We start from the raw sequence: 27,286 nt of genomic DNA on the forward strand, positions 1-27,286 counted from the left end.
GCGCCCCCCCAACCCCCCACCCCCCCTCTCAGGTCTTCCACATGTTAGACAAGTAATCTCATTGTCCTCTGGTGTATAATGTCACCCTTCGAGAATACATGCTACTGTGGCTAATTGCCCTTTGCAATGTCGTCACCCCCCTCCCCCCCTCCCCTCCCCCGTAGCTACTTTAATGTTCACACACAGGATATGTGCCTGGGGTAAGGATTATCTGCATGACTTGGCTGAGAACACCACATTGGGGTTTCCTCTGTCAATGTCCAGGGGTCCTCCAGTGACTAACCCGCTCCTACATTGTACCATCCTGGCATGGACGTGGTCTTCCCTGTACCTGTCCTCTCGTCTCCTGATGCCCCCTCACTCCTCTCACGTTCACTTTGACTAAGTGTGGGAAAACCTGGGAAAAAAGTGTTCAGTTGGACATGTAGGACCTGATGCACTGATCCCATAGCCTCTACCCGGTAGTGTTGTAGTCATCATTTCATCACTATGCCCCCAACGACAATACTTTCCCCCAGATAAACTGTCAACCTAGGTACAGTTACTTAGTTTCTTTCTTCTTTTTGCTAAGCATTTTACCACAACCGTTTCCTGTGTGTGTTTAACCCCCTTCTCTTCTTCACCCTCTCTCACCCACTTCCTCCTCTTTCTTCTTCTTCTCCTCCTACGCTCCGAATCAGGAGCCTCAGACCACAGTTATCCACAACCCTACTGATGGAAACAAGGTATTATGTAAATGAGCCGTTGTTCACCTTCTAGAACATTCGGGAGCGCGTCTTTGTTCCCACAGCCCGATGGTCCCACAGCCCAATGGTCCCAAAGCCCGATATTCCCACATGTCTAAGTAATCTAACCCTAACCCTAACACTGACCCTAACCCTAACCATAACACTGACCCTATCCCGAATCCTAACCCTAACCCCATCCCTAGCCCACCTATGAAATATTAGAAATGTAGGACCATTGGATTGTTGGACCATAGGGTTGTGGGACCATAGGGATGACCCTGTTCACCTCTAGAGCGTTCAGTACCAGTGTTTGCTGTTAGTGTTCTTCTTATAGCAGCTACGCATTTCCGTGCGTTGAGTTCTCTGCAAGTCCTTACAATGGTGTCAAAGTCTTGATGTGCCATTGATGTTTGTTTTCAGTGTTAAATATGTGCCGGACAATGGACTACTGGGTGTGACTACTGACTGTGAATAATGTTAATCTAATGTTAAACAAATTGGTAGACACGTACATTCTCACGTCACGGAACTCACAGATTAATGCATGATTATTAAAAGATCACCACCAGCTCCAGTTTCACCAGTTCTAAAGGGATCTTAGACTAAAGTAATTGATATCCGATCTGCACCGATGAGTGTTGATGAGACTCTGGACCTTGGGCGAATCACTCAGCAAGTACTGTAGCATTATGTTTGTGTGAACAATGGGGAAAATGACAGTGATGGGGTTGTGTGTTTCCTGGTGTTTCGTATGGCTGGGTCCTGGTGTTTCGTATGGTTGTGTACTGGTGTTTCGTTGAATTATGTCAAGCAAGATTTTTTTTTGCATGTCTGCATGTCCATATCTTATTTATAAGCTAAACCTGTAGTCTTAATGTGTGCATGTTATCCCCTGCGACGACGAAACTACTGTACAGCACTGGAACATCCCGTTGGCCTCCGGTGTTGTGGCCCAAACGGCATGCTTTTAGAACTGAATGACATACACATTGTAGGCATGAAATACTGTAGAGTTACTATCTCTACTACTACTACTACTACTACTACTACTACTACTACTACTACTACTATTACTACTACTGTAGAGTTACTATCTCTACTACTACTATTACTGTAGAGTTACTACCTACAGCCCCTGCGAGCAAAAACCCTTACCGACGAATACGTCTTGTCATGGTATGTGTGATTTTTTATTTCTGGGATCCCTCCGTAATACTGTAAGTCGTCATGCATGGGGGGTCGCGGGGTCGGGCACCGATCTGCATGTTTTGTGTGTCGTTGCTTTGTGCAGTGAAACCTTGTTCATGTCAGATCTGTGGGTTGGGGATTTGCAGCAGTGCGTTCAGTTGGTGGTTGAGGATGCCGTGGTCGTGTACAAGCCTAGTGGAGAGAGAGGGGAATGCATGCCTACAGATACTATGCCCATGTTGCCATGTTGGCAGCTTTTTGTATGAATAACTAAACCTGATAATGAACAATCTTATCTTTTAATTTAAAAAAAAAAATGGGGGGGGGCCGCAATTTGTGACTTTCGTTTTCTTAGTGGGTTTCTTCCAGTTGATTGGTCCACCAGTTGTCCTTGTTTAACGAGGTTTGTTTCTGTGTGTCGTCTCCCAGGAGTCCAGCGAGAGTACCAACACCACCATCGAGGACGAGGATGTCAAAGGTGAGGAACACACAATCGAACACGAAATCGAGGATTGATTCAGCTACAAGTCATTTATGGGCAGCACAGAAACATTAGCTTAGCATAAGCCTTGCCATTATTGTGCCGGGGATCCATGGCATATGTCTTGCAATACATCGTCATGGTGACACACAGGAGCATAGATACACTATCAGCCGTTTCCATGTCTGCTTTGTTCAGTTTTTTTTGTTTGTTTTTGTTGTCTTTTGTGGCTTTATTTACTCTGTTTGGTATTTGTTACACAGTGTGCTTTTGTCATATTTTACGGCTGCGTGCGTTTCCATGTTATCTTGGTCTATTGATGTCTCGTCCATCTGTTTCTCCTTGTGTTCTTTAAGGCCAGTGGTGATGAAGCGGATAAATAGTGGTGGCACAGCTTCAGTCCTCTGTGGTGCGTTTGACGCCCATTTTGTCGGGCTGGCTCGCTAGTTAGTGACTCATTAGTGACTGGAGCTGTGATTACGGTCGTCGAGAATAACACACAATGAAAGAAAGCAGGCTGAGACGACATCATAGGCTGTGTACAGTACCACTCGAGGGAGGGGGGGGGCGGGAGGCGGGGAGGGAGGGAGGGAGGGAGGGAGGGAGAGAGGGAGAGAGGGAGAGAGGGAGAGAGGGAGAGAGGGAGAGAGAGAGGGAGGGAGAGACACACACTCACACACACACACACACACACCCCCACCCATTGTAAGCCATGTCATCAACGCCCCTGCTCGTTAGAGATGAAGCCTCTGGTAGGGCTTTCACACCGCCACGGAGCCGTTCCCATTCCCGTTCTGGAACCTCTGAAGCTCGGTGCTGCCTGGAGAACCAGCCCGCGTTCATACCAGTGTAACCAGAACCATCATCGTCATCAACGTTGGTTGACAAAGGGGCGGGATAAATAAAGATGTCACAACAAGATGGCAGCTACTTCACTGGAAATGAGGATAATATCTTCCACTACAGTATCTGAAAGAAACACTATTTTCTATGAAAAGAAACAAAAGACACTTTCTAAACACGTTCTCTTACTAACCATGCTGCTCATTTACTGGAATAGAAATGGCTTATGAAGTTTGCGCGCGTGTTTGCTGAGCATGTGAGGAAGATAGAGAGAATGATGAAACTTTTTTTTTTTTTTTTTATGTTTTTATCACTATTGATTAGATTTAGATTAGATGACATTTTGTCTCCTTCCTTCTTGCTGGTCTTCACAGCCTAGAATAGGACACACCCACTGACGACGTCACGGTTCTACTTTCTGGTTCCGGCTGCAAACCAACTTTTCAGGCGTGGTATGAACGCGCCGGCCGCTTCCAGACTAGGTTCGGGAACGCGAACCGGAACGGTTCCTTGGCGGTGTGAAAGCCCTATGGATGGGTTCACATTGTATCTAGAGATAAGCTTTAGTAGTATGGTATATTTCTCTTGCTGGTTATGAATCAAAGAATCAACTCTGAGTTTAAGACGATTTAATTAAAGTACAAAACAAAGTATACAGATACCAAAGCTGGATTCTGGTCTGGTCTGCTCTGGTCTGGGGTGGGTGGTTAAGAGGCCGGTCTGCCCTTGTGTGAAGCCCTTTATGTCTTTTCGTATGCAAATACCTACCCCAGACCATGGCCTATCACCTTCACTGTAGGGATGGTCAAGGGGTGAAAAGGGGCAGTCACCTGTGATGTCACTATGGCCTAAAGTCATTCCAGGAAGTCATTCCTCAGCTGACCATAGAAGGACAGTCAGTGTCCTGAGCATATGGTCATCATACAACCCCCATCTTCAGGAGAACAGGCCCACACCATGTGTGTTTTAAGTACAAATATACTACAGTAGCATTTGTTAAATGTTCCTGACAATATAAGCGTTGCTTTCTCTCTCTTCGACAGGGAACTCTATCATAAGATCTGGGAGAGGGACCCCAATCACCAATGTTAATATAACCCCATTTTCTCAGCCTTCAAAAGAGTCAAAAGAGCCTGAGGGTGGCGTTTAATAGAGGAATCTCATGAAGCTACTTGCGTTGAATAATTGCACCTTATTGCAAACCTCCATCCGTGCCCTCAAGAGGTCGTCCTATTCTTCCAAAGTAAATTATGTTTCGTATTGTTTGAGGTCGAGGGTTTTCTTGCGCCCACGTTCGCCCTTCAAAGACGGCGACTTGCGTGTGGTGAGGGGTTATGTAACGTGACATGTCTCACTGCCTCTCTGACACACGTGTGTTTCCTGCGTGTGCGTGTGTGTGTTTCGTGTGTCTGTGTGTCTGTGCGTGTGCGCGTGTGCGTGTGTGTGTGTGTGTGTGTGTGTGTGCGTGTGCGTGTGCGCGTGTGCGTGTGTGTGTGTGCACATCGCTTTACTGTGTTTTCTCTAGCAAGCAGCTTTGTCGAAAAGATGAAGGCTTCCATTTACCAAACTTTCACGGGAGTCATTCTATAACGTTGCACTTGTAAGAGTTGGGAGTTATCTTGGTATTTGCTTTCCAGATGAAGGAAAAGGAGATGTAAGCTATGTAAGACTATTGAGATGAACACTTTTCATCCATACCACCAGTCCTCTGTGACATCATCATATATCAGATAACCCCACCAGACAGCCTGAATGGATCCACAACCTAATGTCTCACATGTTCTCGTGTTCCTGTTCCAAACGCTCCGTTCACTTATGTGTCGTGTTCTGTCCTTGGCAAGCGCACGGAACATGCATGTCTTCAGAACACTGTCACTCATCTTTCTGTCAATCATCAGTTTGTCACTTTTCTTTTCTGTTTCACTCTGTTGTTTTCTACATCTCACCCCTCCATCCTTCAATCTATAAACCCATCCATCCATCCATCCATCAACCCACTTACCCCTTCATCCCTCCATCCCGTGCCCTTGCCTCACCCCAGCATCCTGCCTCTCCCACGCTTCCACCCCCCCCCCCCCCCCCCCGCTCTCTCTGAAACGTCCCTTATTAAGAAGCACTCAGGCATTTTACCGCTCCTTCTCCCGCTCTTCCTCTTCCTCCTCTTCCTCCTCCTCCTGCGGCTGGTGTGTGGCCCCCGGTAGGGAGGAAGGCTGCCATCACCGGCTACCTGCTCCTCTCCACCTACCTGCTCCTCTCCGCCTGTTCACTGGTGGTCTTTCTCTCTTTCTCTCAATCCGCCCCCCCGCCGCCCCGTGTGACTCCACCTATTCCACCTAGGCCCACACTCAGGCCCCCCCCCCCCTTTCAGGGAACCGCCGGTGTAGAGAGCCGGCATCTAATGTCACAAGGTTGGCAGTTCGGCGGTTCGAACCCCGAAATCCTGGCCATGTGTCAAGGTGTCCTTGAGCAAGACACTGAACCCCTAATTGCTTCAGGGGCATCGGCGTCTATGGCCGACCCCTTGCCTAGAGCATAAAATACCAAAAGTTGATTGCATGGCAATAAAAAACGATTATTATTACCACTATCTAGGGGCTGCTGTATAGGCTACTGTCTTCTGCTGCCCCCTGCAGGTCAGAAGATGTCATGGCATCTTACTGGCTTCACATTATAATTGTTATAATCAGGGGTCACCAGGGGGTCATGAAGGAGCTCATCCACCCGCCACAGCAGCAGGGAGGTGTGTGTGTGTGTGTGTGTGTGTGTGTGTGTGTGGATAGAGAGTCTGACTGGAGGAGCGTCCTCTCTGTTTAGACAGTGATGAACTTGGTTCAGGCGGTGTGTGTGTGTGTGTGTGTGTGTGTGTGTGTGTGTGTGTCCTTGGGTGAACCCCTGTCTCAGCGCCAGGCACAGAGAAGCAGATTAGATGGAAGAACAGACGCCATGCTCTGGTTCCCTCTGCCTGTCAGAACCAACTCATCCTCTCATCCTACTGCTGCCTTGTCCATCATAATCAAGTGTGTGTGTGTGTGTGTGTGTCTGTTTGTGTGTCTTAATGCTGTACACATGGTGGTGTTATACTGCGCTTAGCTTAATAGCATTTTTGGGGGAGAATCTATGCAGCAATAACGATATTGTGGTTCTCGAGGGTGTGAAAGGGCACTCGTAACTGAGTGAGTGAAAGAAGAGATTGCAGATTACCATGTTCTCGTGTTTCCGAGGGGTACTGTACATTTTTTAATCTCCTCTCAGTCTAGTGAATGTTCCCTCTGGCCCTGAATATTATCTGACTGGGCTCCAATGAAAGACACTAGGAAGGATTAGGACCAGACTATTGTCAGAATGCACAGAGACATTCTGCCCTGCTCAATAGAGATTAGTTCCACTCAGTAGATGCTGTAAATGCCTTCATTTCCCCCCCCTTAAGGTGTTGTGGGCACTGGGCAGTGCTGTGTTCTTGTAGTATACTGGGCTAACAAACTGGTCGTCTATCTCCTAGCAAGCTGCACTTCTTGTGTCGAGGAGGCTTAATGTTCCCCGAGAAGACAACACGGTTAACAGCACAGAAGCATTTAGTGCTCAGTTGACAAGAGTCTAGGACATTTGATCTACTTCTGATTTGAAAAATAACTGACAGGCAAGTTGCTGACATTCCTGAATGGTGAAACCAATATGTACATGTCATAGAGCCAAGAGACAAAATTACGCTCCACTGTCCCGTTACTTGCATAGGGCACTGTATGTTCTCAGTCAACTGACTCAGGCTTCTATGGGTTAAGTCAATAAAAAGTAGCTGGCTCATAGGTTTGTCGACCCCTGGTTTTCGCTGTATCAGATTGAAATAGTGAATATTTGAAAGCTGTGACAACAGATGCTGGCTTTTAACAACTCCGACATCCTCACTGCCTCCACTTGAGTCTCTGTCTGTCACCCGTGAACAGTGTTGACCTCTCAGAGTACCAGAGTAGAGAACTAGCGTCAGGGGAAACATGTTTCTTCTCTCGGTCCTCTGTGTTGTTCTCTTCACGTCGGTTGACGGTGTCAGAGGGCAGAACTCATCTGTCGAAGGTAAAGACAGTCAAACAAAGTGTCGTTATTTTTTAAAGTTGACCGGTGTTGATCTTTCATTTGAATCCTGGACCGTAAAAAAAAAAAGAATTACATATCTTTGTGTTTTCTGACTTTCACAGAGTTTACCCTTTTCTCAGTTTGTATAATAGTGCACTTTGTGACTTTTTAGGGGGTTCTTGAAAGCATTTTTTAATGTATCTTTCAAAGTTTGTATGCATTTTTTTAATCACAAGTTTAGTACTAATATCAATACTATTTTGTTGGTAACGGGATACTTTCAAAGGCTTCAGCAATGTTTTGTAAGAAAAACTATTTACACTGTGTGTGTGTGTGTGTGTGTGTGTGTGTGTGTGTGTGTGTGTGTGTGTGTGTGTGTCAGTAACCATAACCTGCATTCATTTCACACACGTTCAGCTCTAATTTTGCTCATATCCACATAAGCCCTCAACACGCTGCATTCCACTTTAAATCTTCCATCAACATAATAACATCATTTAACTAAATCAGGAAAATGTTCCTCACATTCATTACTCCCTAGCTTGCCTACTTAACCTGAGATCTGTGACGTCATCTGTGATAATGATGGTGGACCACACACAGTGTGTGTGTGTGTGTGTGTGTGTGTGTGTGTGTGTGTGCGTGTGTGTGTGTGTTGAGCCTCGGCCCCTGAATCTCCAGGAGGGTTTTCCACTAACGTTGCTAAATGAAAGTCCAGGAAAACCCAGATTTTTTTTTATAAGTCTCGCAAAACTTACTACTCTGGATTTTCCTTTAGCGACGTTGATGGAATGTTCCCCCCTGGTGGTGTGTAGTTAACTCATAATGTGATGAAAAGCAAACGTGTGGTTAATACTCATGCTGGTGAATTCTCACCTATTAATTTAACACCCCTAGATGTTGTCTGACAGTATGTGGTGGTGTAGTTAACTTTGTTTCTTAACCTTATTATAATGTCTGTCTCTGTCTGTCTCTCTCTCTCTCTCTCTCTCTCTCTCTCTCTCTCTCTCTCTCTCTCTCTCTCCCTCTCTCTCTCTCTCTCTCTCTCTCTCTCTCTCTCTCTCCTTCGCTCCCTCTCTCTCTTTCTCCATCCCTCCCTTTCAGCCAGGAAGCAGGAGATCATTAAAGTCACTGAGCAGCTGATTGAAGCCATCAACAACGCCGATTTCGAAGCCTACACGTCAGTGCATCTTGTATTCTATCCCATACCTAATCCAGATGTTGTGGATTTAATTGATTCTTAGTAGATTGAGTAGAACTTATAAAGCACAAAGATCTTAAATCAACTGACTCCAAAGAGGCCTTTTATTAAGCAAAGTCACATGAGCGCAGAGAGAAAACAGCAGACAAAAAGCTCCCAACGTTGGGCGGGACTCATATTTATAGAGCTGTCCTTGGTCATCAAATCTGTGATTGCAAGTTATGGGCCCTGTCCACAGTCAGAATTATTCACTGTGCCACAGATCTTGGCACATCTCTTACAGGAAGGAAATGGGCCTTCCTTGAGGGCTAGAATCGCCAAAATGTAGAGAGACTTCAATTTATTAGTTAACAGTAATAAGTGACAACAGATTATGATTTGTTTGTTTATTTAATCATTTATTTTGGCTCCGTCAACAAAAAATAGTTCCGCAACTGGACTGTTGCCTAGTAACCTGAACACAAACATCTGCAGGCTAGCTACTTTGATATTAACGGTTATTTCGGAGTGATACCTATAGTTAAGTCCCAGTGCTGTTATACTGTATATTAGCACTCATGGAATGCCTCTTGTCCAATCAAATTACTTGGTCGGAACTAACTGTTGTATAATTCTCAGTATAAAATGATATAAAACTACTACTATAAACTACTACTATAAACGACTTTATACAGATCTAGATACTCCTTACTCCCTGTCATTCCGACATGGTAACCATGGTAACCTTGTAAAGTAACCACCTCCTCCTCTCTCTCACAGGAAGATCTGTGACCCCGGCCTGACCTCCTTCGAGCCTGAGGCCTTGGGAAACCTGGTGGAGGGAACCGACTTCCACCGCTTCTTCTTTGAGAACGGTAAAAGCACCCCCGAATTCCTCTGTGGACCTGCACTACATGTACTGTACAGGATTCCCACGGGTCCTTGAAATCCTTGAAAGTTTGTGAATTTGAGAAAAAGAAATCAAGGTCTTAAAAGTTTTGGGGCGTATGGAAGTTTTATAAATGAGGCCCCTGATCCATGTCTCCCATTCCTTCGTTGTCTCTGTCTCTCTCTCTCTGTCTCTCTCTCCCTCTCTCTCCCCCTCTCTCTCTCTCTCTCTCTACCTCTCTCTCTCCCCCCCTCTCTCTCTCCCTCTCTCTCTCCCTCTGTCTCTCTCTCTCCCTCCCTCTCCCCCTCTCTCTCTCCTCTCTCTGTCTCTCTCTTCCCTGTCTCCCTCGCTCTCCCCCTCTCTCTCCCCCTCCCTCTCCCTCTGTCTCTCCCCCTCTCTCTCCCTCTCTCTCTCTGTCTCCCTCTCTCTCTGTCTCTCTCTCCCTCTCCCCTTCCCCCTTTCTCTCTCCCCCACTCTCTCTCCCCCCCCCTTCTCTCTCCCCCTCGCTCTCCCCCTCCCCCTCTCCCTCTCTCTCCCTCCCTCTCTCTCCACCCCCCTCCACCCCCTCCAGGCCTCAACAAGGCTAAGCAGGGGCCCATCCACACCATCCTGCTGAACCCTCACGTCCACCTGATCGGGGAGGAGGCGGCCTGCATCGCCTACATCCGTCTGACCCAGTACGTGGACGGCACCGGCATGCCGCGCACCATGCAGGCCGAGGAGACGCGCATCTGGCACCGCCGCGACGGCAAGTGGCAGAACATCCACTTCCACCGCTCCGGGTCCCCCACGCTGCCCGCCAAGTAAGGGGGGTGATGATGACACTTGTAGGTGCGCTTCTTCTGCCTTCTGTCTTCTGACCACCTCACCACCTCACCGCGACACACGACACGCTATCCTTGGTCTGCTTTTTGGTCCTCTCTCTGGTCCTCTCTCTGGTCCTCTCTCTCTGGTCCTCTCTCTGGTCCTCTCTCTCTGGTCCTCTCTCTCTGGTCCTCTCTCTGGTCCTCTCTCTGGTCCTCTCTCTGGTCCTCTCTCTGGTCCTCTCTCTCTGGTCCTCTCTCTCTGGTCCTCTCTCTCTGGTCCTCTCTCTGGTCCTCTCTCTGGTCCTCTCTCTCTGGTCCTCTCTCTCTGGTCCTCTCTCTGGTCCTCTCTCTGGTCCTCTCTCTCTGGTCCTCTCTCTGGTCCTCTCTCTGGTCCTCTCTCTGGTCCTCTCTCTCTGGTCCTCTCTCTCTGGTCCTCTCTCTTGTCCTCTCTCTCTGGTCCTCTCTCTCTGGTCCTCTCTCTGGTCCTCTCTCTGGTCCTCTCTCTGGTCCTCTCTCTCTGGTCCTCTCTCTCTGGTCCTCTCTCTGGTCCTCTCTCTGGTCCTCTCTCTCTGGTCCTCTCTCTGGTCCTCTCTCTGGTCCTCTCTCTCTGATCCTCTCTCTGGTCCTCTCTCTCTGGTCCTCTCTCTGGTCCTCTCTCTCTCTGGTCCTCTCTCTCTCTGGTCCTCTCTCTCTCTGGTCCTCTCTCTCTGGTCCTCTCTCTGGTCCTCTCTCTGGTCCTCTCTCTGGTCCTCTCTCTCTGGTCCTCTCTCTGGTCCTCTCTCTGGTCCTCTCTCTGGTCCTCTCTCTCTGGTCCTCTCTCTGGTCCTCTCTCTGGTCCTCTCTCTCTGGTCCTCTCTCTGGTCCTCTCTCTCTGGTCCTCTCTCTGGTCCTCTCTCTCTGGTCCTCTCTCTTGTCCTCTCTCTCTGGTCCTCTCTCTCTGGTCCTCTCTCTGGTCCTCTCTCTGGTCCTCTCTCTGGTCCTCTCTCTGGTCCTCTCTCTGGTCCTCTCTCTGGTCCTCTCTCTCTGGTCCTCTCTCTGGTCCTCTCTCTGGTCCTCTCTCTCTGGTCCTTTCTCTGGTCCTCTCTCTGGTCCTCTCTCTCTGGTCCTCTCTCTGGTCCTCTCTCTGCTCCTCCCTCTGGTCCTCTCTCTGGTCCTCTCTCTCTGGTCCTCTCTCTCTGGTCCTCTCTCTCTGGTCCTCTCTCTGGTCCTCTCTCTGGTCCTCTCTCTCTGGTCCTCCTTCTGGTCCTCTCTCTGGTCCTCTCTCTCTGGTCCTCTCTCTGGTCCTCTCTCTGGTCCTCTCTCTGGTCCTCTCTCTCTGGTCCTCTCTCTCTGGTCCTCTCTCTGGTCCTCTCTCTCTGGTCCTCTCTCTCTGGTCCTCTCTCTGGTCCTCTCTCTCTGGTCCTCTCTCTGGTCCTCTCTCTCTCTGGTCCTCTCTCTCTGGTCCTCTCTCTGGTCCTCTCTCTGGTCCTCTCTCTGGTCCTCTCTCTCTGGTCCTCTCTCTGGTCCTCTCTCTCTGGTCCTCCCTCTGGTCCTCTCTCTGGTCCTCTCTCTCTGGTCCTCTCTCTGGTCCTCTCTCTGGTCCTCTCTCTGGTCCTCTCTCTCTGGTCCTCTCTCTCTGGTCCTCTCTCTGGTCCTCTCTCTCTGGTCCTCTCTCTCTGGTCCTCTCTCTGGTCCTCTCTCTCTGGTCCTCTCTCTGGTCCTCTCTCTCTCTCTGGTCCTCTCTCTGGTCCTCTCTCTGGTCCTCTCTCTCTGGTCCTCTCTCTCTGGTCCTCTCTCTGGTCCTCTCTCTCTGGTCCTCTCTCTGGTCCTCTCTCTCTCTGGTCCTCTCTCTCTGGTCCTCTCTCTGATCCTCTCTCTCTGGTCCTCTCTCTGGTCCTCTCTCTGGTCCTCTCTCTCTGGTCCTCTCTCTGGTCCTCTCTCTCTGGTCCTCTCTCTGGTCCTCTCTCTCTGGTCCTCTCTCTGGTCCTCTCTCTGGTCCTCTCTCTCTGGTCCTCTCTCTCTGATCCTCTCTCTCTGGTCCTCTCTCTCTGGTCCTCTCTCTCTGGTCCTCTCTCTGGTCCTCTCTCTCTGGTCCTCTCTCTCTGGTCCTCTCTCTGGTCCTCTCTCTGGTCCTCTCTCTCTGGTCCTCTCTCTCTGGTCCTCTCTCTGGTCCTCTCTCTGGTCCTCTCTCTCTGGTCCTCTCTCTGGTCCTCTCTCTGGTCCTCTCTCTGGTCCTCTCTCTGGTCCTCTCTGGTCCTCTTTGTAGCTTAGCATCCTTTCCCTACTTTTCAACACTTAGCATAGCACAGGCACTGCAGGGAACACCTGTCTTTCATGCTGTCCTCTATCTGTGCAACGTAGATAGATAGATAGGTAGGTAGGTAGGTAGATAGATAGATAGATAGATAGATAGATAGATAGGGTTAGGGTTAGGGTTAGGGACTGACGGATAGATAGACGGATAGATAGATAGATAGTTTGTGTGTGTTGAGATTCCAGTAACATAAAAAAATCGATTTGAAGTTGCCTGTCTGAACATTTTAAAATGATTAATTAATGATGATTGATTGATTATTAATATAAATACATAAAAACGTAACTTTTTTTTTTCTGTGACAGTTGAGATGACCCCTGACCCCCCAGTGTGCAGCTGTCAGACGACCATGGACCCCACCTACTGTACCAAGTGTCACATCTGTCACCCAATCCCTGTCCTTCGCTATACAGTAACTCCGCCCCCCTCAGAGAGTTGTTTACATTGTTGCTGCTGGACTGAAGAAACTTTTAAACATTAAAAAAAAAAAAAAACGATCTTGACAATATCATTGTTCGATTTGCTCTCTATTTTCTCAGTCTCATCACAACACATTTATAACTAAGGCATGTTCTTTTTTATTTTATTTTTTATTAAATTTCAATGATTTCCAAGTTTTGAACATGTTTTAAGTTTGAATGCCATGGTAATATGTATACATGCCAGAGCTATTGACAATATGTGAAGTTTACCGATTATGAGATACAGTATATACGAGTAGCACCGATAACGTGACTATGGCGCCATCTAGTGGACAACGGATGTTTAATTACAGTTTTTAAGTAAATCAAGTGATAAACAGTAGTAGCTCTGCGTTTCTCCTTAATGCTCAGTATCATGGATTGGATACACAGTAAACTGTCTCAGACTCATCACTACATGCATATAATCTGAATATGACACATCAGAAAGACAAGTTACTTATAAATGCCTTTTTGGCTAGGTGACCAACACCAACATATCACAATTTGTCCTTTTTCTAATGGCAGTTTTTCGGGAAAACAATTGCAATCTAATGAAGATATATAAGTAAATTACTAACACAAGCTTGCTTTTGTTTTGGTGACGTAGAGACTTTTGTGATTGAAGTGAAATGCTGTCCTTGCTTAGGCTTTGGAGTATTAACTGTTAAACGTGAGCTCAGTTTATAATTTCTTTTTACAATTTGGTGTTCTTGTCCTCTATTGGCACAACATTAAGGCTGATAATTGGGAATTTTTCGCTTGATTGTAATTCTCTGTTTAAAAAAAAAGGGACGAGGTTTGGTGTTTTGCTACTATAACAGTATGTGTTTGCCTGAACATCACATGGAAGATGTGAGAAAGGTCTCAATGATAGAATGTAAACAATAGATGTAATGGATACATATAACTCAAGGCTGTTGTATAACATAATGAAACACTGTTTTAAAGTCAAATCATGATATTTTCATAAGCATATATAAGTACGTGAATTTTATTGGTTGTTATATATATTTTCTCTTCGGTTACTTTTTATATTGTGGAATTGATGGGTTGTCCCTTCCATATTCATTGATCTTTTTCTATACGTGTCTCACATATCCTCATTATTCTGCAGTTTTACCCTGTACAACAGTCATGTAGAGTGCATGGTTCTCTGTTTTCAGCAGTTAAACCAGCCCCACAGGCTCTCCTCTCCTCCTATCTCCATACCTGAGAACCCAAGACCAGTGATCTGTCTGGGACAGAGCCGTTACTTAGCAACCCCCGTGTGTGGCAGTTACAGTACTCGACTTAACAATTTACAACACGCGTCGATATTTTATACTGCAGATGAAGAGAGATATAGTTATTGAATCATATGGAATCACATTGTTCTAGTCATTTTTTCAAATCTTTAGTTGTTAGGTATTTTCATGTTTAACTTTGTTATTTTTGCCAATGGGGAATTTAAGGGGATGGAAGTTAGAAGGGGAAGAATAATAATGGTGAGTTTTGTCAATATGTTGTGACATGACACGATGATGTTTGGGATCCAACACTGAGTTTGATATTCACAGGTCCACAGTGGTGTTCAGAATAGTTGTGTGGCTACCCCCTAACGGGCTGTGAATTAAGTTATTTGGGCAACAGGGCTATCACACAGTTCAGTTCTTCCTGCTAGATGGAGTACAGCACAATGTTGTTGTGTTTTATTAGACATTTTCTCTTCTTTGCTGCCCCACTGCAGTTGTTTTGTTAAGTGCTATGGGACAGTGTAATTGTTGACATGATGGGAAAGGACTGATACTGTAAATGTTTAAGAAATATCAAATAAAATGTGTAATTTCTGCCAAATGTTGTCTTTTAATGTGACTAATTTTCTGCCTTTTCTACCCATTTAGGCACTTACCGCTATCGAACATTACATTTTAGTGCATAAGGCTACGTTAGGCTTTGGTATTTCCTTAGACTTTAATCATGGTTATTGTTACCGCCAAAAGCTTTATATTATTATTTATGAAAACCCTTTTTTGAGTGGTAGTTTGGCCTATCTAAGGCTGTGTTCGAAATGGCTACTAGCATACTGCATACTACAGTACATACTCAATGAGTATATACCGCATACTGCCTACTAAAACGTTCCCGGACTATAGTTTACATGCTGCATTCGTCGCAGTTAATGTGTTGAGGTGCTTGAACACATCAGCAAGATACAAGAACTGTTGATTGTTCATTTGGTATTCTGCTTTATTGTTGATTTTGTATTCTGCTTTATTCTATTTTCTAGTTTATTTTTATTCTGCATATACATGGAAAAAGAAGATATTGTAAAATGCCTCTAAAAAGCAACATTGAAAAATATATCTTTATTATAATCTAATGAAAAAACAATGCATATCAAATCGCAAGGTCGGTGGCTCGATTCCCGGCTGGCCACATGTCGAGGTTTCTTTGGGCAAGACCCTGAATCCCAAATTGCTCCCAATGAGCAGGCCGGCGCCTTGCATGGTAGCTTACAGCCATTGGTGTGTGAATGGGTGAATGAGAGGCCATTGAAAAGCGCTTTGGAATAAGGAGCTATATAAGTGCAGTCCATTTACAACAAGTAACCAACCTTATATTTTGGGTTCTGATGGGGTTAGTTGAAGTACATTAATGAGGCATTCACAAGTTATATTCCTCAAACATCTATGACAGTTAAAAACAGTTAGGCTACTCCTGAGGATCCGAATCTGACATGGTGATGACATCATTGCTTCTCTTCATCAGGCTGAGCTGTTGAACACAGAAATAAAATAACATGATTTTATATGATGACTGATGTATAAAACTGATGTATAAAATGTGATATTCAAAGAAACTCTGTTTCTTTTAGATTCACTGACTCAAGCCCCTCTGTGTGCCATTCGACACCAGGTAGTTACCATGGTGACGAACTCACTGAGGCACCACAGAAGCCCTTCTTTCCACAAAGTTACCTCATAGTTTCTTAGTAAATACTGGGTAATTACCAGTTAAAACTATTAAATAATACACATGATCCTAGCAACGCGAACCTAGAAACGAACACTGTCACTAACGCTAATCTATGACCGCAGTGTTCCCATTCTGACACCAGAGGGCAGTGTTCCCATTCTGACACCAGAGGGCAGTGTTCCCATTCTGACACCAGAGGGCAGTGTTCCCATTCTGACACCAGAGGGCAGTGTTCCCATTCTGACACCAGAGGGCAGTGTTCCCATTCTGACACCAGAGGGCAGTGTTCCCTTTCTGACACCAGAGGGCAGTGTTCCCATTCTGACACCAGAGGGCAGTGTTCCCATTCTGACACCAGAGGGCAGTGTTCCCATTCTGACACCAGAGGGCAGTGTTCCAATTCTGACACCAGAGGGGTTAGACCTGTGGCATCTATGGCCCCATACTACAGTAGAACTTCCCTGAGTGTATGTGGCTGCCATGTTGTATTCACAGTGTAGACAGGGGAGTGTTCAGGAGGGTCAGCTAGCTGTAGTGTAGACAGGAGTAGGAGTGCTTACAGTTTAGCAGACACAATTAGAGATTACAGGGACAGAACAGTGACTTAGGGCTACGTGCCTTACTCAAGGGCTCACTACTGGTGGTGGTCCCAGGTGGGATTTGAACTCATGACCTTCTGATCACTTCTCTGATCACCAGTCCAACTAACTATCCACTAGGCCAGACATTTATATTTCATAATTCTGATAGGAATATAGGAATGGCACCTCTCACTGCCAGCCAGCTCTCTGCTGACTCTCCTCTGTCAGAGCTTTTACACTTGTAGAATCCTTCATCTGACTGTGACACTGCAGGGATGGTCATCTCTCCTGTCCTCCCAGCCCTGATGAAGGATCCATCTCTGTAGAAATCCGCCGGGAGGACAGAGGGAGGAGTTCCCTGAGATCGGCAGCGCAGAGTCACAGCGTCTCCCTCAGTCACAGGCAGGGCGGCCCTCTCCAGGATCACAGCACCATCTGTATAGACACAGGAGCAGGAGCTGCACTGTCGATGTTCTGTTCTGTTTCTATAAGAACATTTTCTTAACGAGACACCAAACTACTGTAGAACTGAACTGAGAACAGCTTACCAGTCACTGTGATGTTGACAGCATTGCTGTACTCTCCTGACCCAGACTCACACCAGATCACTCCACCGTCACGGTATTGCGATAAAGAGGGGAGGAGTCTGTCAATGGGTCCAGTTGATGATTCAACAGAGAGAAACTCTGTGTGAAAAAACGTCTTCACTCTCCATCCAGTCTCCACTCTCCCCTGCACCTCACAGCTCACTAAGACAAACTCGTCCTTAAAGAACTGAGATCTGTTGGGTCTGATAGTCAGAGAGGCTGGAGGAGAGAGGCCTGAGAGAGAGAGAGAGAGAGAGAGAGAGGAGAGAAAGAGAGAGAGAGAGAGAGAGACAAAGTGGGGGAAAGAGTGAGAGAGAAAGAGAGAGAGTGAGGAGAGAGAGAGAGAGAAGGGGGAGGGAGTGAGAGAAAGAGGGGGAGGGGGAGAGACAAAGACAGAGAGAGAGATAGTGACAGAGGGAGGTCAATGTTCTGATGGAGACAGGGTCATAGTTCAGAGTTGAAACAGTACATCAGTAACTCACCTGCTACCCAGAGGAGCTGAGTAGAGGTGTGGTATATATAATAGACTGGGTCTCCTCTCCCAGCTCTACATGAATACGCCCCTGTGTGATTCAGACCAACAGGGCTGACAGAGTAGGAGCCTCCAGCCCCACGCTCGCTGTCTGGTAGCAGCTCTGGGGAGTAACTCTGTCCATCGTACACGGCCTTGTACCAGTAGAATCTCCAGCCTGTAGACGAGTCTTTAACCTCACAGCTCAGAGTCACTGAGTCTCCAACATTCAGCCACCGTGCAGGAGACACACTCAGGACAGTAGTGGGTTTACGTTTACGTTTACCTGTAAGAGAACAGGTGTGAAAGTGTGAAATTGTTAAGTGCAAGAACACAAACGCTGTCTTTCACAAATCGTTTTCTTTGATAAAAGGAGGTACACAGCAACACAGTGTTTTTGATTTTCTATAATGTTACGAACTAGTGCAGTCAATGAAAACCAGACCGTACAAAATGTGAAGGAAAGGAAGGAACATTTTGAGAAAACGATCACTTTCCACTCATCCTAACAATAACAACATTAAGAGACACCAAACTACTGTAGAACTGAGAATAGCTTACCATACACTGTGATGTTGACAGCATTGCTGTACTCTGTACTCTGTCCTGACCCAGACTCACACCAGTACACTCCACTGGTGGCCTGGAATGCGCATGTGGGTCCAGTTGATGATTCAACAGAGGGACACTCTGACTGCCAGAAACCCTGTGTGGACCTCATTGAATACATCTCTGTGGACTTCATCACTCTCCATCCAGTAGAGTTCCCCTGCACCTCACAGCTCACTGAGACATACTCATACTCAAAGAACTGAGATGTGTTGGGACTGACGGTCAGAGAGGCTGGAGGAGAGAGGCCTGGAGGAGAGGGGGGAGCGAGAAAGAGAGAGAGAGGGAGAGACACAAAGAGAGAGAGAAAGAGGGTGTGGGAGAGAGGGGGGGAGAGAGAAGAAGGAGTGGGAGAGAGAGAGAGAGGGAGACAGAGAGTGAAAGGGCAAAAGGGAGGGTTAAGGAGGCGGAGAGAGAGAGTAGGAGAAAGAGAGAAAAGGATAGAGAGGGAGAGAGAGTGAGGGAGAGAAGGAGAGAGGGAGGGAGAGAGAGACATAAAGACAGATGGAGAGAGTGACACGGGGGGTCAAAGTTCAGACTGAGACAGGGTCATAGTTCAGAGTTGAAACAGTAACTCACCTGCTACCCAGATGAGATGAGCATGGCTTGTGTATGTATGATAGACTATTTCTCCTCTCCCAGCTCTACATGAATACATCCCTGTGTGATTCAGACCAACAGAGCTGACAGAGTAGGAGCCTCCAGCCCCACGCTCGCTGTCTGGTAGCAGCTCTCTGGAGAAACCCCATCCATTGTACACGTGTTTGTACCAGTCGAATCTCCAGCCTGTAGACGAGTCTTCAACCTCACAGCTCAGAGTCACTGAGTCTCCAACATTCAGCCACCATGCAGGAGACACACTCAGGACAGGACGGGTTCTGTCTGTAAGAGAACAGGTGTGAAAGTGTGAAATTGTAAAGTGCAGGAACGCAAACGCTCTCTTTCACAAATCTGTTATTATTTGTTTTTGTTTTTACTCTTGCTTTGATAAACGGAGGTACATGACAATACAGTGTTTTGATTTTCTATGAGAACAGTTTCTTAATGAGACTAAGAGACACTGAACTACGGTAGAACTGAGAACAGCTTACCAATCACTGTGATGTTGACAGCATTGCTGTACTCTCCTGACCCAGACTCACACCAGTACACTCCACCGTCATAGTGGTTGGATACAGAGCGGATCACGCATTTGGGTCCAGTTGATGTTTCAAACACTTCGAGACACTTTGACAGCCGGAAGTGTTTTGTGGAAAGCCGTGTGAACGTCATCACTCTCCATCCAGTAGAGTTCCCCTGCACCTCACAGCTCACGAAGATGAACTCACCATCGAAGAACTGAGATGTGTTGGGACTGATGGTAAAAGAGGCTGGGGGAGAGAGGCCTGGGAGAGAGAGAAGGGGGGGTGGGGGTAGGGGATGGAGGGAGACAGTGACAGTGAGAGAGGGGGAAAGAGAGGGGGGGAGGGGGGGAGCAGGAGAGAGAGGGCGGGAGAGAGACAGACAGAGAGAGAGGAATAGATAGAGAGGGGTAGGGAAGGACAGAGAGAGAGGGAGAGGGAGGGGGAGAGATGGGGGAGGGAAAGAAAGGGAGAGAGAGAGACAGAGGGGGGGTCAAAGTTCAGACTGTGACAGGGTCATAGTTCAGAGATGAAACATGTACATCAGTAACTCACCTGCTACCCAGAGGAGATGAGCAGAGCTGTAGTGTGTATTATAGACTGGGTCTCCTCTCCCAGCTCTACATGAATACGCCCCTGTGTGATTCAGACCAACAGAGCTGACAGAGTAGGAGCCTCCAGCCCCACGCTCGCTGTCTGGTAGCAGCTCTGGGGAGTAACTCTGTCCATCGTACACGTCCTTGTACCAGTAGAATCTCCAGCCTGTAGACGAGTCTTCAACCTCACAGCTCAGAGTCACTGAGTCTCCAACATTCAGCCACCGTGCAGGAGACACACTCAGGACAGGATATGGTCTTTCTGTAGAAGAACAGGTGTGAAAGTGTGAAAGTATAAAGGGCAAGAACACAAACGCTATCTTTCACAAATCTATTATTGTTTTTATTGTTCTTACTCTTGTTTGATAAACGGAGGTACACAACAATACAGTGTTTTTGATTTTCTATAAGTACATTTTTTTTGCGAACGAGACTTAAGAGACACCAAACTACTGTAGAACTGAGAACAGGACTCATATAGTTAGCATCTGTAAGAGAACGTGAAAATGAGTGTAAAGCGCAAGAACACAAACGCTATCTTCCACAAATCTATTATTTAAAACTATATTTCATTTTACATTTACATGTTTGGCATTTAGCAGACGCCTTATTCCAAAGCGACTTACAATCGATACATTTGACTAAGCAAGTGAATCATCAATTCACCAGTCGTAGCAGGAAGAGTAATCTGGCTCAGGCCAGGGGCCATTAGCAGTCGTCGTGATAGAAGAAGAATGATTTTTAAAAGTACATATATATATATATATATATATTTCTTTTTAGACACAAGAGAAACAGTACAAGGGGGTAAGCAGAAATCTTAGTACGGTATTCTTCTTATTTTTAGCCTCTAATATTTAGTACTAATTCACTTATTTTAAGGATTATTATATTTAAGTCCCCTCCTCACCATACATCTGAGGATAGATAATGAATGTGGAGCTGGGAAAATGATAACTGATCGTAACTTGATGTAAGATGGAACATCTGAAGATACAATCACCAACTCACCTTCAGAATGAGTGTGTCCAGAGTAGATGTAAGCACTCATCACTGAAACACATAGAGAGAGAAACTCATGAGACTCACTACATTCTAAATATCACTCAAGATTACACCCGCACATGGCTATTTATGAGGATGTGGGTAGGGAGTATGAAAGGGGAAAAGCCCCCCAGAGAAATAAAGACAAATAAGAATATTTATTTATTTATTTGTATTTATTTTATTTCTTTATTTACCAGGGACAGTGCACATTAATCAACCAATCAGTTTCCACATCAATGTAAATGTGCCAGAGTTAGCTCATGAGCTAATTTCCATCTGTAGTCCCTGAGCAGGCTATTACAAAATGAACGGTGTAGTGTTATTAAAACTCTTTGACTGCCAGCCATGTTCAGAGCGGAGAGCTCCATACTGCCAGACTTTTGGGGCATTTTCGCTGAACTTTGAAGACCCACCAAATATTGACTTTTCGGACTACATAAACATTGAACATATCTACCAAGACTTTAGACTCTCTTCTTACATCAGAGTTTGTTTCTAGCCTCTTTGAGTGTTTAGAAATTGGCCGTAGAACATAGGGTGGTTTCAGCAAAAACACCTGATTTTGACCAATAAACAGAGAAAACGAGCTTTTTCTGCAGAGAAGCAAATTCAAGCAAAACGGTGACTGAAGTCCACATATTTGAGTTTTAGTGACACCTCAAACATCTGAAAAGTTGTTTACTTCTATGAAACAATAAAAACAACACAGGAAAAAAGGCTTTTGATGACAAAATAACTACATTTATTCACAGATTTAGAACATTTAGAATCATCATCACTCAATAATATTTTTTTTCTGTGTGGTAGGCTTTGAAGCACTCTCCTGAGTGCAGGGGTACATGGCAGGACCTGCACCACATTCTGGTCTCTCTCCTTTTACCCCTTCGAATGCAGACCCTACATTTTCTTGCTGGCTGTGTGTTATTGCTGGTGGGCCTTAAGCGTTCCAACTCTGGCCATCCGGCCATCCAGCCTGCTGTCTGGGTCTCTCTGTCTTGCTGCCCTGGTTTGTCGGACCTCCTCTTCCTCCTCCTCCTCCCCCCCCTCCTCCTCTCTCCCCCTCCTCCCCCTCCTCCTCTCTCCTCCTCTTCCTCCCCCTCCTCCTCCTCCTCCTCCTCCTCCTCCTCCTCCTCTACATAGGTTTTTTCAGTCCACGACCTCGCCACCCTCCTCATGAACTCCAAGTGTGTTTTGCACTTCCCCGGGTTCCTGGCCTTATACAGCACATAGGCATTGAACACACAAAGCTGAAACAAGTACGCTACGCAATGTTCTGGTCAAGTTTGTCCACCCCATTCATGCAGGCATTGTATGCCACAACACACTCCGGTTTGAGCTGACCCACCTTCTCCTTCTTCCCCTTCTGCCACACCTCCACCCTCTGCATGCTGTCATGGTGGCAGGTTGTCACCATCCTCACCAGACGCTTGTCCTGCCATGCCATAACCAGCACCCTGCCATTGTGCCGCACCAGCCTCCCCTCCACACCCAAGTCGGTCTTTGTCGGCTCCCTTATAATCTGCGGTTCCCCCCTGTTTTTTCGCAGTGTTCCGCAGACGTTGGTGTTGGCTTTGATCAACTGCTCACACAGTTGAACAGAGTTGTAGAAGTTGTCCATGTACAGTGTGTATCCGTGTCCTGTGAGACGGTCAAGGAGGGAGAACACTGTGTCTGGGAGTGTGTTATGCTGGCCAACATAAGGCTTCATGTTAAAACAATACCCAGTATAAGAGTCACACAGTATGTAGGATTTAATTCCATACTTCACCGGCTTCTGAGGGTTATACACTTTGAATGATAGGCGGCCACGCCACTGCATCATTCCTTCATCAATGCAGATACTTTCAAAGGGCTGATACAGCTCTTTGAATTTGGCTACAACATGATCTAAAACAGGACGCACTTTATACATTTTATCTGTGGCGTCCTGTGATGCATTATTGTTGTAGTGGAGGAACTTCCAGATGAGCTGGAACCTGTTCCTGGGCATGGTTTTATTGAAGTATGGAGTGGCGTCCTGTTGATCCACACTCCAATACATTTCTAGATTTGGCTTTTTAATGTAACCGGTGATGAAAGTGAGTCCAAAGAATTGTTTCAGTTCTGGGACTGTCACCGGTTTCCATAACCTCCCTCTGGAGTGTGGCAGAGTGTCGGGATGTGCCTGTAAAAACTGCTGGGCATACAGGTTGGTTTGATCTGCAATGTGCTGCAGCAGCTCATCAGTAATAAGCAGCTCCAGGAAATCAACCGGCAGGTCAGATTCCAGCTCTGCAGCAGCATTCTGGGGTCCAGGGGTTGCCGTGAATGGAACCTTTGTGGGTTGCCACTCACCCTGACCCCAACCAGCATCTTTCTCTGAAGACAGCCGTCTCCTTGCAGCACACCCTCTGGTTGAGGCACGTCCTCTGCTCGATTCAGGGACTGTAAAATATTGAAATATATACCATTTTATACAAAATATATATACAAAAGGCATGTTTTATTGCTTTGTAATGATGTAGTGTAATAGTGTAATAGTAATAGTAATAGTGTAATAGTGTAATAGTGTAGTGTAGTGTAATGATATTTCTATATATGATATGTTTACCTTTGCTTTTCACACTCGCATTTTTGTCTTGGATCGTGGATCCGCGCTGATCTGGAGAGGATTCCCTGCTGCTCAGTGTGCGAATTAAATCACGGTGTGCGGGGGAGCCCAGGGATTAAAGAAAAAGAAAAAATCTCCTGACGGAAAAAAAAATTCAGGCCAAATCGGGGCCGGTGGCTTTCCGTGCGCAAAGCGCGCGTGCGATTTTCCGTTCTACGTTCTAATGCTTTGACTTTTCTTTCGAAAAATGTGAACACATTGTCGAAAATCAATGACACATCGCTAGTCAACTAACACGGCTTGTTTTGTGAGCCTGCTAACAATGTAAAGTAGTGTTCTAGTTAACTAGGTAACAATGTAAAGTAGTGTTCTAGTTAACTAGGTAACAATGTAAAGTAGTGTTCTAGTTAACTAGGTAACAATGTAAAGTAGTGTTCTAGTTAACTAGGTAGCATTCCAATCCATTTCGCTGTAGTATTTTGGCTTGACTAGCGAGTTTGTGTTGTGATTCTCAACAACGTAGTTTCACCCTTTTCCATAGTTTTTCATAATAAATGTGTGGACTGACGATGTATCGCAGCCTAACTTATTCTAATAATTATTTAACAACCTGCTATCTAGCAAGAGAAACATCATGTCACTCTCCAAAGGTCTAAAGAGGAAAGTTGACGGTGGAAACAGGGCATTTAAAGAGGAATGGACAGCGAGCTATACGTTCATCCTACCTGGTTTCATCAATGCAAAGCCGTTGTGAGAGACTCACATCTTCCGTGCTCACAATGAATGTTCCCTTCCACCTATACATGCGAGTCGTCCTTTTCATCAATGAATGTGATAAAGACCCGCGAGAGGAAACGATTGGTGCATAAAAACCTTGAGAACTGCCGGATTAAAGTGACGTCCATAATAATAATAAATAATAATAATACATTAGACGTATAGCGCTTTTCTAGACACTCAAAGACGTCCATATCACCAGATAGCCAACAAATAGTGACCGATGGGAGATGCCAGTTTTCTCATTAAGTGAGATTTAATAGCCTAATATTATTTTTTCTATTTTTAATGAATGGCTCATTGTAATTATTATCCCTAGTAATGTAGCGTGATTGCTCTGTCATTAAATGTTTTTCAGGAGCATATAGGCTAAGCGGATTCAGCCTTTTTTTTTTTTTGCGCCGATTTAGTTGTCAATGTTTTTCATAAAATTAAACTGCATTTGCTTTGTTACTGTTCACATGTGTGGTGCAGTCACATTCACATAGCCTATAAGTAAACATTAAGTTTGAATTATTTACTGAGCTGGCGTTACTTTTTTCAAACCACACACCGCATGTCGGCTATTTCAGCACCACGCATTGTCCACCTACTTCTCACTATGAGGGGTTCAGCGTCAGTGCACCCCGATCTGTTACTGTCGCATAGTTGTAGCCAATAAAGGCCTATATGTAGGCTATATAGGCTATTATATATCATTTATATACCTAATACCAACATCAAAATAGATTGTATGCCTCTACAAATCATATTACACCAGGTAAAATACGTCACAACTTGGAATAAATCCATCGCAATTTTGAATATTTTAGAGCTCCCCCAAAATTTCACAAACCATGTTTCCAGGGGAGCTCATGTCACCACTAGGGGAGCTATAGCTCCCCGAGCTCCCCCTTATTTCGCACCCTGCTGCTGCTAGCCGATCCGGATGGCAACCACTCGTCCGACGAGTCGGGGTCTGGTTCTACGTCCTCCGACTCTGAACTGTTTGAAGAGTCGCGGCGATGTGGCTCCGATGGCCCAGCAATGCTACCACGAGTGTAGCATTGCGCGTTGCTCCGGTTCTCACCATCTGCAACATTTGGCGCATCTGCTGCACCAGATCTGCTTGCAGATCTGCTTGCAGTTGACCTGATCGGCACCACACTCCTTGCAGATCCACTGCCAGACAAGCTCTGTGCCAGTGTCAACTGCTTATAATGCTTGTCTCCTCTCGTCTTCGCTATTCGTTTCGCCATTTTCTACAACCCACAACACGCCACTTCCTTCTCCAGCTTTTTATATCTGAGCTAAATCGAACTGCTGCCCCCATCTGGGGCAGAAATACATTACACCCAAGTCCGAAATTCACACACCAGGTGTATAAGACGTCAATAAAGCCATCCCGGAAAAAATAAAATAAAATTGGCAGTCAACGTTACTATTTTATAAGACGCCAAATGGCGTCTTTGGCAGTCAATGAGTTAAACATCAGAAAGCACAACAAAACGACACAACAGGCAATACACTACATGACAATACAAAACAAAGCAAGACAAGCAGATAAGCTGATGTACAAGATGTACAAGATAAGCAGGCACAGTAAAATGATGCAACATTGCAATACAATACAAAACGAGACAATACACAGATACTAATACTACCTCCCACCCGAGTTTCCTAACAAACTGTAGGTATTTAGTGAACGTAAAACTGTTGGTTATGATATTGCGTGGGTTCTTCATCGCTTAAATTGTCATCATATGCCAAAAAACGGAGACTTTTTTTTCTTCTTCACAACAGCACTTGTTTGGTTTGGTTTCACAATTCCCGACATGCGGACCTTTTCACCAAGCCGTGAGACATAGTGAGACGCACACTATGCACAATACACACACACACGCACGCGCTCACACACACACACACACACACACACACACACACGCACACACACACACACACACACACACACACACATAGTACTCACAGAGTATGATATAGAGTGAAGTGTGTTCCATCCTGTCCTGCCAGTGACTGACTGTTTTCAGAGTCTTATCTTAGACCAGAAATTCCCTAAACCACAGCCTGCATACAATCACTTCCTAGAGAGAGGCAGAGAGACAGAGAAGCATGGGAAGGGGTGCTTGAGTCTAAAATTACAAATGTTGACAGTTTCTTGTCATCCATGCTCATTCTCAGGTCATTTACAACTTTACCTAGCGCTGTCTCTGTGCTGTGGTCTCTGTGCCGAAACTTATACAGCTGAAATGTAGGTAATCATTTAGCTGTTTAAATATTTACACAACAAACAAAATGTGGGAAAAGTGAAGGGGGCTGAATACTTACCGAAGTCAAAATACTGTGGGTCCTCTCACTTCATAGTTATGCTAATCAATCAATTCCTATCAAATTCTATAAACAAAAACAAATTTAAGCTAATTCCCCTCACCTAGTATATTTCACCCTCAAGGCACTATCATTTGTTTGTGTTCTTTCTGTCCTTGGCTGGAGCGTCTCCACAGCCTTGTCCAATCAGAGAACCTCTCCACAGCCCGTGTCCAATCAGAGAGCCTCTCCACAGCCGATCAGAGAGCGTCATGAGAGTCGCTCCTCGCCAAGACCGTTGGCCAAGCTAGAGTCAGAGCCAGAGGTAGATCCAGATGTTGAGAGGAGGAACGGAGGAGAAGGAGGGATGTGTGTTGCATTTAGTGTCAAAAAATATGAGCCAAAAAGCGTTATAATATTATTTATGAAAACCCTTTTTTGAGTGGTACTTTGGCCTATCTAAGGCTGTGTTCGAAATGGCTACTAGCATACTGCATACTACAGTACATACTCAATGAGTATATACCGCATACTGCCTACTAAAACTTTCCCGGACTATAGTTTACATCAGTGGTTCTCAACCTTTTTTGGGCCAGCGCCCCCCTGTCCATTATCCAGGTCTCTTACCGACCCCCATCAAAAAAAGTAGGCTTATTTTCTTCCCTGAA

The 27,286-nt window shown here is 45.8% G+C and overlaps 2 protein-coding genes across 10 annotated transcripts in view; one reads left to right on the top strand and one right to left on the bottom strand.

The window, feature by feature from the left end:
- The window catches only part of camk2d1 (calcium/calmodulin-dependent protein kinase (CaM kinase) II delta 1), an 85,505-nt gene extending 70,738 nt beyond the window's left edge, over window positions 1-14,767 (top strand). For 4 of the 8 annotated variants that reach the window (XM_080544293.1, XM_080544294.1, XM_080544296.1 and 1 more), the window contains 5 exons: window positions 2,346-2,394; window positions 8,413-8,488; window positions 9,269-9,363; window positions 9,949-10,208; window positions 12,782-14,767. In XM_080544293.1, coding sequence (XP_080400419.1) covers window positions 2,346-2,394; window positions 8,413-8,488; window positions 9,269-9,363; window positions 9,949-10,184 — 456 coding nt within the window. In that variant the 3' untranslated portion in view covers window positions 10,185-10,208; window positions 12,782-14,767. Of the gene's footprint in view, window positions 1-680; window positions 726-2,345; window positions 2,395-8,412; window positions 8,489-9,268; window positions 9,364-9,948; window positions 10,209-12,781 lie in introns of all 8 variants that reach the window. The other 4 variants (XM_080544289.1, XM_080544290.1, XM_080544292.1 and 1 more) reach the window with 3 other exon arrangements.
- Window positions 14,768-15,141: 374 nt separating this feature from the next.
- On the bottom strand, window positions 15,142-26,797 carry LOC308169294 (Fc receptor-like protein 5). Of its 2 annotated transcripts, XM_080543974.1 has the most exons (12): window positions 26,640-26,797; window positions 26,510-26,555; window positions 26,281-26,395; window positions 20,912-20,953; window positions 19,860-20,162; window positions 19,275-19,568; window positions 18,763-19,065; window positions 18,136-18,432; window positions 17,546-17,860; window positions 17,025-17,297; window positions 16,663-16,911; window positions 15,142-15,694 (listed from the first exon to the last, which is right to left on the bottom strand). In XM_080543974.1, exons 3-12 carry the CDS (start codon window positions 26,309-26,311, stop codon window positions 15,669-15,671), a joined length of 2,133 nt encoding a protein of 710 aa, XP_080400100.1. In that variant the 5' UTR covers window positions 26,312-26,395; window positions 26,510-26,555; window positions 26,640-26,797; the 3' UTR covers window positions 15,142-15,668. The 2 variants fall into 2 exon arrangements, with proteins under 2 accessions (XP_080400100.1, XP_080400101.1); XM_080543975.1 differs by lacking the exon at window positions 26,510-26,555 and having other exon boundaries at window positions 26,640-26,794.
- Between the last annotated feature and the right edge of the window lie 489 nt (window positions 26,798-27,286).

Source organism: Nansenia antarctica (assembly GCF_963989245.1).
Source record: "Nansenia antarctica genome assembly, chromosome: 13".
Classification (NCBI taxonomy): domain Eukaryota; kingdom Metazoa; phylum Chordata; class Actinopteri; order Argentiniformes; family Microstomatidae; genus Nansenia; species Nansenia antarctica.